Source organism: Labeo rohita, chromosome 12 (genome assembly GCF_022985175.1).
Source record: "Labeo rohita strain BAU-BD-2019 chromosome 12, IGBB_LRoh.1.0, whole genome shotgun sequence".
NCBI lineage: Eukaryota > Metazoa > Chordata > Actinopteri > Cypriniformes > Cyprinidae > Labeo > Labeo rohita.
Window position 1 is genome coordinate 13,383,633 of NC_066880.1, and position 12,571 is coordinate 13,396,203.

Below are 12,571 nucleotides of genomic sequence, written 5' to 3' on the forward strand. Positions count from 1 at the left end.
GCCAAGTTAAAATATCAGTTTTCAATTTTGATATATTTAAAAATGTAGTATCACATGCATCACATGATCCTTTAGAAACCATACTAAGTTGATTTGGTGTTCAAGAAACATTTCGTATTATTATTAATGATGAAAATAGTTGTGCTGCTTAATATTTTTATAGATACGTTTGTAATATTTTTTCAGTATTACACCATTTCTGCACCGGATGCGACTCTTGTCACATTATGTCGCACTGCAGCAGCTTGAGGCTGTCTACACTGGACGTGTCAAGCAACCATTGCATATAATTTGTGTCAGTACGTCATAATTAGAACAAGCCATCAGTTTAATGTCAGGGGGATAATGTTATTGCGACTTTTTATCTCACAATTCTGACTTTTTTTCTCAGAATTGCATGATAGAAACTCGACTTTTTTTTTTTTTTTTCAAAATAAGGTATAAACTCACAATTGTGAGTTATAGTCAAAATTGCATGATGGAAACTCACAATTGCGAGTTATAAAGTCAGAATTGTGATATAAACTTGCAATTGCAGCATATAAAGTCCCATTTCTGACTTTTTTTCTCAGAATTCCATGATACAAAATTACAATTGTGAGAAATAAAGTCAGAATTGCACATTTTTTGCAAGTTTGTATCTCACAGTTCTGACATTGTCCCGCGAAATTCACTTTTTTTCCTCAGTATTGTGAGATATAAATTCACAATTCTTTTTATTTTCTTTTTATTTCAGAATTTTATGGTATAAACGTATTTTTTTATTCTTGCAAATGCAAGTTTGTATCTCAATTCTGATTTAACTCGCAATTGCGTTTTATAAACTCACAATTCTGAAAAAAACAATTCTCAAAAAAATTACAGTTCTAACTTTATTTCTCAGATTTGCAAGTTTGTTTCTTAATTCTGACTTTGTAACTTGTAATTGTGAATTTATATCACACAATTCTTATCTCACAATTGTGAAAACTAAAGTCAGAATTGCAAGATAAAAACTCAATTCTGACTTTTTTTCTCACAAATGCCTGTTTCTCACAATTCTGACATTTTTTCTCAGAATTGCAAGAAAAAAACTAAAAATTCTGACTTTTTCTCATAAATGCAAGATTGTATCAATTCTGACTTAACTTAAAACATAAATTCACAATTCTGAAAAAAAGTCACAATTGCAAGATATAAACTTGCAAATCTGAGAAAGAAGTAAATCCTGGTTTTATTTCTAAAAATTGTGAGATTTTTTTTCTCAGAATTACATGATATAAACTCGAAATTGCAAGAAATAAAAGTCAGTTTTTGCGAGAAACTAAAAAATTAAACATTGCGAGATAAAAACCCACAATTCTTATTTTTTTCTCGCAAATGCGATTCCCAATAGAACATTTCCAATAGATTTAGAAACAAGGACATCTAAAAGTTGTGTGCTTTTTTATCAGCCTACAAGTAAAATTTGGGTGGGGGGGTGGGGGATGGGTGGGCGGGGGTTGGTTTAGCCCTCCCAGTTTAATAACCCTAACAGTGATTCAAGAAGCAAAAAAACATCAAATTATAACTGGCATCAATGTAAATAAACTTTTTTTTTTTTTTTTTGGTGTGCCTCCTTAGCATTTTTAGCACATGGAACAGCCTATCAGCAGCACTGATAAAATTCCACCATGAAGGTCTCCGGTGTATTTACTCAAAAGATAAATATAGAGTATAAAGTTGAAGTTGAAGGCTTAATAGTTTGGGTGAGGCTGCAAGCGCGAGCATGGAAATACTCCACAGGGCTTGTTCAGTGGTGTGTTGGCAGTGCATTATCAATGTCTGCTCATCTCATCTCAGTGTGACATCATGCATGACTGACCAGAGGGAACATGAACAATTTAGAATGGTTTGGAACAGCTCTTCGTTACGTAACACTTTTCATCTTTTTTCGGACGCTTGATGCTTTTTAAGGACATCTTTTAAGGCTAAAAATACTGGCCTTTACAAGACTCACTTCACTTCATTGTAGTAAAATATTTTAGACAAACATTTACATAACTAAATCCGCCTTCTCAAAGAGGATTACTGTTTGTCTTCAGCTGAAGAGGACAGTGCCACTTCTTAATTAACCGGCTCAGCAGGGCGACTAGCCTCATTCTTAAGATAACATTGAGAGAACCAGTTAGGCGAAATGCCACTGAAACCATGACATTTGGCTTCGTCTTCAGAGCTCCACCCGTGTGATACTCATGGTGTATTGACAAACAGAGGTCGTGGATCACCCTGACATCATCTGTTTTCTGAGGTGGAGGCAGGGTGTAGACCACAGAGATCAATAAAATCTTTAGCATTTAACTTGGTGGTGTCCCTTTCAGCACAGCAGATGCATATTGGATATTGATGGATGAATTTCAGCCTATTCTAATCCATTGTTTGGAAAAGTAGACACTGCTACTTTAAATAACACATATGTTGTTTTGAAAAACTCACAAGTTATATACTACAATAAATATTTTAATCCAAAACGAATTATCAAAATGGCAAGTTACAGATCATTCTGTCAGAGGCCTAGAAGTCTTATTAAGTTACCACATTCCCAGATCTCATAAATCAGCCCTGTTTCAGTTTCCTCATGCAATTTAGCTCACCATAAACCCAGAGCACCAATTAATCCAATCAGAGCAAAGCAGCTGCTTCACTGGGAAGTTGATAGCAAAGTAAATAGATTTGTCTGTCTGTGCAATGGTGGGGGTCGGGACATTCAAAAACCATTTGCTCTTATAAAACAATGCAAAGAATAGTAGATTTACATTAAAGATGCCACTGCAGCCACTTTGTTTAATAAATCTTGCATATTGTGGCAGCAAATGTGATATGATCTTGCTTCCGCCCATTTCTAGGCTTAGTTTCCGAATTACGCTGTAGCACCAAGGTTACATCAAACAATGTTCTTTCAGCATCGATGCATTTCCTGTGGGATGCTCTCCCTGAACACAATGACATCAGCATGAGCGCTGCTCTATTAATAGTTTAATAGGGGCTGTTTTCGCTTTAATCACAGCAATTAAAACAATTAAAAGCTCATTTCATATATATTAGTGTGATTTTATGTTTTCAAGAGCAGAACACACTACCAGTCAAAAGTTTTTGAACAGTACGATTTTTAATGCTTTTAAAAAAAACTCTCTTATGCTTACCAAGCCTGTGTGATCCAAAGTACAGCAAAAACAGTACAATTTTGAAATATTTTTACTATTTAAAATAACTGTTTTGTATTTGAATATATTTTAAAATGTAATTTATTCTTGTGATTTCAAAGATACATTTTTAGTATCATTATTCCAGTCACATGATCCTGCAGAAATCATTTTAACATTCTGATTTGCTGCTCAGAAACATTTATTATTATTATTATTATTATGTTGAAAACAGCTGAGAATTTTGAAGTTCAGAAGAACAGCATTTATCTGAAATAGAATTTTTTTAACATTATAAATGTCTTTATCATCACTTTTGGTCAATTTAAAACATCATTGCTAAATAAAAGTAGTAATAATTTATTTCCCCCCCCAAAAAAATAATAATAATAATAACTGACTGACTCTGAGCTTTTAAATGGTATAGTGTGTAATGTAACAAAAACTTTTTATTTCAGATAAATGCTGATCTTTGGATCTTTTTTTTTCATCAAAGAATCCTGAAAAAAATTTACTGTTTTAAATATTGATAATAATAAAAAATATTTCTTGAACAGCAAATCAGCATATTAGAATGATTTGTAAAGGATCATGTGACACTGAACACTGAAAATTTAGCTTTAATCAAAGGAATAAATTACATTTTAAAATATCTTCAAATAGAAAACAGTTATTTTAAATAGTAAAAATACTACACAACATCACTGTTTTTATCTTGATCAGATAAATGCAGGCTTGGTGACAGAAGAGAATTCTTTAAAAAACATTAAAAGTCTTACTGTTCAAAAACTTTTGACTGGTAGTGTATATAAAGATTAACATTTCAGGAAATACCGTTCAGCCTCAGTAATAAAAGACATGGCTTCTGGAACACTGACTGTGTCAAAGCAGTCTATAATTTATTAATTCTACAGCATTACAAAAACTATTTACAGCATGTAAAAACAAACAGGTTTTCCAACTAAAACGTAGATCTGTGAATAGTGAATCTCAGTGATTCGCATAAGACTTCGGTTTCACAACTAGCATAGCGTGAACATTTATATGGCCTTTTATTATATCGGCACTGGCAATCAACGTAACGTTTGTGGAAAAAATGTCTGAAGTCTGGTGAAAATGTTGCCAAGCTATAATTTAGTCTCTTTCTTGCATGAAAAAGAAAAAAAGGCAAGGACGTAGTCTTGAGTTTTGCTGATTCTACAGCCTATCAATGCTATCACATATTCCTTGATTACAAAGGGGAGCTGCACAGCAATTACTAGGCATGGAAGAAAGCAGTTCAATACTGTGTGACACATAAAGGTCAAATCTGTTTTCTCCTGACCACTGGGCCATCTGGAGTATTTCCTTCATTCAGGGATTTACTGGAAAATCCTACAACCGAGGAGCTTCGCAAGTATGCTGTCCCATTCAGCTCATCTTTTTTTCTTGCTGTGCTTCACCATTTTCTTTCGTTTGAGAATCATATCATAGAGTTTTTCCAAACCGAGCTGTAATCCTTGCCCGTCGACCGCACTGCATCCTTGCACATGGTGTAGGGTGGAGGCACTCAGTTCATGCACGGCCAAAACCTTCTCCACGTCAGAAACAGGCAGTGCGACTGGAAGGTCCTGTTTGTTAGCCAACACCAGCACCGGCACGCCTTGGTTCTCTGACGTGCGTGTGATCTTGTGCAACTCCACCTTAGCCTCCTCCATGCGCTCCACCTCCGTGGAGTCCACTACAAAGACCATGCCGTCCGTACGCCGCGTGTAGGACTTCCACAAAGGCCGAAGCTTCTCCTGACCGCCCACATCCCACACCTGGAAGGTGATGGCACGGCCATTTCCGACGGGAACTTTAATCTTCTCAGTGTTAAATCCCTTGGTTGGGATAGTTTCAACAAATTCCTTCAGCTTCAGTCTGTAGAGAAGTGAGGTTTTGCCTGCAGAGTCCAAACCAATGACCACAACGTGGAGGGACTGGAAGTTAGGCAGGAACGGTGTATTGGGGGCAATCTCTGTCAACTGGTTTCCCATGGCAACTTGGTTTTTTCGCACCCTCTTGTAAGGAGAAGCAGATTTGTCTAAGTGTTTGGCATTTGCACCTACTTCAAAGGTACTGCAGACAGACAGAGGTGCTTCTAAGATCGGAGGCACCGTGTGGAACCTAATTAAGGAAAAAACAAAAGCTGATTATCATCACAGATATGGAAGTTATTTACAACTTTACCAGATCTGCCTTCGAGCAAAAGCAGACAAAATATAAAAAGTAGTCAGTTCTATATGATAAAAAAAAATCTTGGTGTCGTATTAACAATTAAATTAACATTAAATAGAACAAAAAAGAAAACAAATAGTTTATTTGTAGTTAAAGACTCTCTGTAAATGAGTGCATAGAGATTGCTCTGTATGCTTATTTGAAGCACAAAATCCTCTTAACAGTCTAAACAAAAATAGATTTCTGAAAAAAGACAGTTTTATCTTTGTTATCTTTGTTTTACCTGTTTAGGAGGCAGATATCAACATTAGATGTTGTCTTATTATTATCAGATCATTTCTAACACAGGTGAGCGAACCACATTTGTGACCCTGGACCAGAAAACCAATCATAAGTAGCACCGGTAAATTTGTAGCAATAGGCAACAATACATTGTACGGGTCAAAATTATCATTAGGATCATTAAGATATTAAGTAAAGATCATGTTACATAAAGATATTTTGTAAATTTCCTACCGTAAATATATCAAAAGTAAATTTTTGAGTAGTAATATGCATTGCTAAGAACTTCATATGGACAACTTTAAAGGTGATTTTCTCAATATTTTAATTTTTCTCAGATTCCAGAGTTTCAAACAGTTGTATCTCTGCCAAATATTGTCCTATGCTAACAAACCATACATCAATGGAAAGCTTATTTAGCTTTCAGATGTATGAACCTCAATTTCAATGACTGGTTTTGTGGTCCAGGGTCACATTTTAACATGGCTGTTATAATTTTCTGTACTGTTGCAGGTTTATTACTAAATTTTTACGCTTATAGTTTAAATGGAAATTAGGGGTACGTCAAATAATGTTACCACCGCTGTCAAAACTATGAAATCTGGTACCTGCAAGTATAAATAGTAAAATCCTATTCATAACAACTTTTAAAAAGCATGAAAAACATTACAGAGTGTAAGTTAAAATCAAGCTTTGTCGAGTAAACTCAGCAGATACTTCTTGAGAACGAAAACCGCAGTGTAACGTTAGCAAGAACGAAAACCTCGCTTGTAAAACGTTGTTTAATCTTTTTTAGCACTCACCCAATAGGTGTTTATTTTGTCCCAGGCATCGTTTCCATTTCTCACTTTAAAAACACAGGCGCCCAGTTATCCAAACGACTCAAAACAACGATCATTTTTCCTTAGTCTCTCTTCCCTCCGATACCACTGACCTCAGAGATGAAAGTGGAGCTGAGCGCACAAGATCTGGAACAACAATCCCCGCATGTGACGTCAGATGAACCCCTCATTCCTCCCTCGCTACTCCCTCTAGCGTTTGATTGTTCGGCGTCTTGTACGGCCAGATATCGAATGTCAAGACGTGTTTGTTTTCTGCCCAAACAGCACCTCTTTGTGGCGAGCCTGAGGCATCGAAACTACCAAGTCGAAGATACCTTGTTTTGTCTGTGCATGCAGAGAAGTTTGGGTTTTGACGTTTTTACATTGAAGTGGCAGTGATGTTAAAATGCTGTGGATAACATAATTGTTTTGTCTGTGCATGCAGAGGAGTGTGGGGTTTTTAAGTATTTCCATGGAAGTTGCAATGATGTTAAAAAATGCAGTCGCTAACAAAATGCTGTTTGTATCAGAAAGTCCATCCAGAGAAGTCAGAATTCACGTTTTTATATATTTACACACATCACAATATACTTTGAAACCTACCAAGTGGGAGATATTATATGTGACCCTGGGTCACAAAACCAGTCGTAAGGGTCATTTTTTCAAAATTGAGATTTATACATTATATGAAAGCTGAATAAATAAGCTTTCCATTGATGCATCCATAGATACAACTATTTAAATATCAGGAATCTGAGGGTGCAAAAAAATCTAAATATTTAGAAAATTGCCTTTGAAGTTTTTCAAATAATGTTCTTAACAATATATATGACTAATCAAAAATTAAGTTTTCATACATTTACAGTAGGAATTTTACAAAATATCTTCATGGAACATGATATTTACTTATTTTCCTAATGATTTTTGCCATAAAAGAAAAATCAATAATTTTGACCCATACAATGTATTTTTGGCTATTGCTACAAATATACCCCAGCGACTTAAGACTGGTTTTGTGGTCCAGGGTCACACATATATTTTTTAATAAGTTGCAGTGATGTTTTAAACGTTTAAGTCAGGTTTTTTTCTCTCTGTCCTGTATTTTTTTCTCACCTTGTTGTTTATTGAATTTTTCACTTGTGTTAATGTGTTGTACATTATTTACCAAATCTGAATTAAAAAAAAGTTCGCTATAATGCGCTGAAATGCACACTGTTTTATATCAGAAAGTACATCACGTTTTTTTACACAAAAATATACTTTAAAAACTAGTGGGAGATACTGCATCTTTTTGTCTGTGAAAAAAAAATAATTAAAAAATGTTTGAATAATTTTAATAAATAAACAACGTTTCAGTCAGGTTGTTTTTCTGGTCCTATATATTTTTTTCCTCACCCTGTTGTTTGTGGAATTTATCACTTATTAATGTACTGTAGATTATTAACCAAAACTCAATTTTAAAAAATAAAATAAAATTTCAGTAACAACAGAAGTTCGTCATAATGGGATGAAATGCATATACACTCACGAATGCTGTTTGTATCAGAAAGTACATCTACGGAAGTCAAATCGTTTTTTATAGATTTACAAATCACGAAAGTATATTTTAAAAACTACCAAGTGGGAGATATTGTACCTTTTTGTCTGTGAAAAAAAAAAGTTTTAATAAACTAAAAATAAAAAGTTTTAGTAAGTTGCAATGTTTCAGTCAGGTTTTTCCCCCACTCTATTCCTATATATATACACTGTGTGCATAATTATTAGGCACGTTGATATTCCGGTCATATTTTTTTACCAAGCACATTTTACCAATTCCAAACCATATCAATCTTAATAACTACTATTAATTTTGTATTTAATCATTTATACATGATATATATTTGTCCATGAAGGCTGGAAGTGAAAAATTCCTTGTATTCAGGTGTGCATAATTATTAGGCACGTTTTCTTTTACATATAAATAAGCCAAAAAAGAGATTTAACCCAGACTGAAAAGTCAAAAATTATTAAATGCCCAAGAGAAGGATGCAAAACTAATGCAATACTAGAATTTGCAAAGTTAAGGCATGACCATTGGACAGAAAAATGCTCGTTGGGTCAGCACGGTGAGAAAAAAAAAAACGGTGGAGAAGAAAAGACACGTTAACTGCAAAAGAATTAAGAATTAAAGTAAAGAATTAGCTGTGAAACCATTAGGAACCATTTAGTCTCCAGCGCCACCATTTTCCAGAGCTGCAACCTACCTGGAGTCTTCAGAAGTTCAATGTGTCAGGTTCTCAGAGACTTTGCTTGAGAAAAAAAACTAAAAAATGACCCTCACTTAATAAGAATAACATTCTGAAGTGTTGTAAAATACATGAAGACAGTTTTTTTATAGGCTTTATAGACAGATAAGTTGAGAGTGACTCTTGAAGGACCGGCACCACATCCTCTTGTATTTCTGATTCAAGAATTTGTCTTCCAGAATCTAGCAGTACATTTTGGGAGTTCATGTTTAGTCTATCTCCTATCCTGAAAAGTCTGACTTGCAGAGATGGACCAAAATGAACTCCCAAAACTTACTGCCAGATTTTGGAAGATAAATTCTTGAAAGAGTGGTATAAGAGGATTTGATGCTGGTCCTTCAAAAGTCACTCTCAACTTATCTGTCTATAAAGCCTATAGAAAACAGTCTTCATGTATTTCACAACACTTCAGCATGTTATTCTCTTTAAATGAGGGTCATTTTTTAGGATTTTTCACCCAAGAAAAGTCTCTTAGAACCTGACACACTGAACTTCTGAAGACTCCAGGTAGGTTGCAGCTCTGGAAAATGGTGCCGCTGGAGACTAAATGGTTCCTGATGGTTTCACAGCTAATTCTTTACTTTAATTCTTAATTCTTTTGCAATTAAAGTGTCTTTTCTTCTCCACTGTTTTTTTTCTCACCGTGCTGACCAAATGAGCATTTCTCTGTCCAGTGGTCATGCCTTAACTTTGCAAATTCTAGTATTGCATTAGTATCGCATCCTTCTCTTGGGCATTTAATAATTTTTGACTTTTCAGTCTGGGTTAAATCTCTTTTTTGGCTTATTTATATGTAAAAGAAAACGTGCATAATAATTACGCACACCTGAATATAAGGAGTTTTTCACTTCCAGCCTTCATGGACAAATATATATCACGTATAAATGATTAAATACAAAATTAATAGTAGTTATTAAGATTGATGTGGTTTGGAATTGGTAAAATGTGCTTGGAAAAAAAATATGACCAGAATATTAGCGTGCCTAATAATTATGCACACAGTGTATATATGCATAAATCTAATGTCACGTTTTTATAGATGTGCACATTACAGAAATATACTTTTAAAAGTAGTTGGCGTTGTGTATATGTTTCTGACTAACCGAGGTAAAAGAAGTCCACGCTGTAAAAGGCTGTGGGCTTAATGAAAGTTTCAAGCTATTATAGACTTTTTTGATAAACAATGAACATGAAGTATTTTTATTTATTTATTTATTTAAATGAACATGACATTTTTTTTTTTTTTTTGTGTGTGTGTTTTTTTTTATTCAAGAAAAAAGATTGAACATTACAAAAATATTAACAAGTAAATCCAGATATACAAAATATTAAGCAATCTTATACAGTAAAATAGAGTTTTAAAGGGAGAGAAACAAAATGGATAAAAAATAATAATAATAAAAAATAAATAAAAGATAAAATAAAATAAAATAAAAAAATAAACAAAAAAAAAACATTTATATATAAACATAAAATAAAACAAAAACCATTGAAAAAACTAAACAATAGTTAACATTTTCTTCCTTTTTCTTTAGGACATATTCAACAGTTGCAGCGGGGGAGCTATATCAGAAAAGAATTTCTCTATGAAATCTAACAATATGACATTCTTTTTATTATTAATTTGCATTAGAGACTTTTTCAAAATCTCCATTTCTGATAAAAATAAATTACACTTTGGTATGCATTTCGCAAATTTCTGTTTATAAATATAATATTTACCTTGTAAAATGTAAAAGTTAACAACATACTCAATCATTTTACTTTTGTGTGAATAAGTACAAATCACATCTTTTAAAGAAAGCATATAGTTGACATTTCTTCGCAGAAATAGAAAGGCACTAACATCAGACCAAAATTTAAGAGACAAATCACAATCATAAAACAAATGACACAAATCTTCCTCATGTGCATTACAAAAACTACAAGTACTGTCAATGTCCATGAATTTAGAAAGAGCTAATTTACATGGGTAAATTTTGTGAAGTATTTTGAAATGCACCTCTTTAACTTTATTCAAAATACAAAATTTATAAGGATTTGACCAGGTCGTTTTCCAATTAATATCAGAAATTTTTGCATTTCAAAAGAATTTTCCTCTAGGTGAGATTTTATGTTTTGATTGCAAAATTTGTCTAATATTTTTATTATTACAAGAGGAAGAATGTATTGCAATACCATCAACTTTTAATTCTGGAAATATTCTTTCATTGCTTCCATAAGAGAGATGATTATTTATTAGTTGTATCAACCCATTTGGAATAGCTTTAACCACTTGTTTAAATTATTTAAAGGGGATGGAAAAATTGTAAACTTGCATAAAGTCTTCATAAGACGAAATGTTTCCACTCTCATAGAACATAATGAACATGACGTAACATGCGCTACAGTCAGACTGTGTTGCGTCAGCACGTTGTGAGCGATTGCCGAACGTTGCTTGGAAACCAACAAACCCGTCTGAGGAGGACGTAACGTCAGCGTTCAGTGCGGATGGGAATTATCTGCAGAAGACCAGAACTTGGTAAAAATGTGTCCACCGCTTTGCGAACTAGCTCTTCTTGCTATTTTATTAGGACTTTATATTGTTTAGTCTAGTTTGTCTAAAGTTAGGACAAACTGTTGCATGCGTTTACTCTGCTTGTCACAGACACAAGTGTTGTAACGGTATCAGGCTTGCACTAGATGAAAGCCACAGGAATAATTAATGCTAAACTACAGTTCTAAAAGTGCATTATTACATTTTGAATTGTTTGTTTACCTTGTTGCCTATAGGCTCCTACCGAGTGTCAACATTTACGAGCAGCTAATAAATCAGTTCAGTGTTTATTTCTTTATGCGTGTCATGACAAAGGAAACATCTCAGCATCTGGGTTTGAATTTCATTAATCAGGAAATGGTCTCACGTTACTTCGCATTGACTTGTCTCTCTTACAGGCCAACGGGTGGTGTAACATGTCAGCCATGCACTGGGAGGCCCGTCGCCGTCAGCAGGTGCTGGACCGCAGAGTATCTGCTAGAGTTAAACAGGTGCCCATGTTAAACGTATATATTGTGACGAGTCGACTGCCTCCCCCCCCCTTATTGTCAGCTGCACCCCGTCGGTAATCGCCGCCCTTCACCAGGCTCCCGACGGGAGTGGGCGTGTGGGAGGAGGAGGGGCGCCGAAACATCCAGGTCTGGCGGCGTGTGATGAGGCACACCTGATGTGAATGAAGCCTCATCACCGCCGCTGTTAAAATGCCGAGCGCGCCTCTCCTCAGGAGACCGGTCTCTTCCCCGTGCATGCACGCTGGTGTCCTCGTGGGTCCAGGAAGGGGTGAAGAGGGAACCAGCGCCGCAGGACGAGTTGCCGGACCCCGCGGGTCCGGATGAGGACCGCACCCGTAACGGCTGACGGGCCAGGATGCCGGGCCGTGTTATCCCCCAGAAGCGCCGCGTAGGTGGAGGAGGACGATGCCGCTAGAGAAGCCGCCGCCCCTCGCACCCCGGACCTGAGCGGGGAGCGCGTGCGGCCGCCGGACTCCGCCCCTTACCTGGACCCTTCCCTTTTGGAACACTACCCCTCCTTCACGGAACCCCGTCACTTCGAGGACACCAGATCCCCCTTTTTGTTTTGGACACTTTTTCCCCCTTTTTGGACACTTTGTTTTATTGTTTAATAAAAGCCTCTCCGAGGCCTGACGTCACGCCCACTGTGTCTGTCGCTTTGCTCCGCCCCCGTGACAAGATATATATTTCATTGTAATATATCATATTTCATAGATTAAATATGGATTTGTATTGCTTTTTTAGGAAGGCAACCGAGAAGAAAAGAAAAATGAGT

General features: G+C 35.5%; 1 protein-coding gene across 1 annotated transcript; it reads right to left on the reverse strand.

Moving 5' to 3' along the window:
* Positions 1 to 4,024: 4,024 nt before the first annotated feature.
* arl4d (ADP-ribosylation factor-like 4D) lies at positions 4,025 to 6,602 on the reverse strand. Its single transcript, XM_051124279.1, has 2 exons — positions 6,446 to 6,602; positions 4,025 to 5,309 (listed from the first exon to the last, which is right to left on the reverse strand). Exon 2 carries the CDS (start codon positions 5,177 to 5,179, stop codon positions 4,577 to 4,579), a length of 603 nt encoding a protein of 200 aa, XP_050980236.1. The 5' UTR covers positions 5,180 to 5,309; positions 6,446 to 6,602; the 3' UTR covers positions 4,025 to 4,576.
* Positions 6,603 to 12,571: the final 5,969 nt, after the last annotated feature.

Coding starts and splice junctions, on each gene's coding strand:
- arl4d (XM_051124279.1), bottom strand. CDS start 5,179: ATGGGAAACCAGTTGACAGAGATTGCCCCCAATACACCGTTCCTGCCT.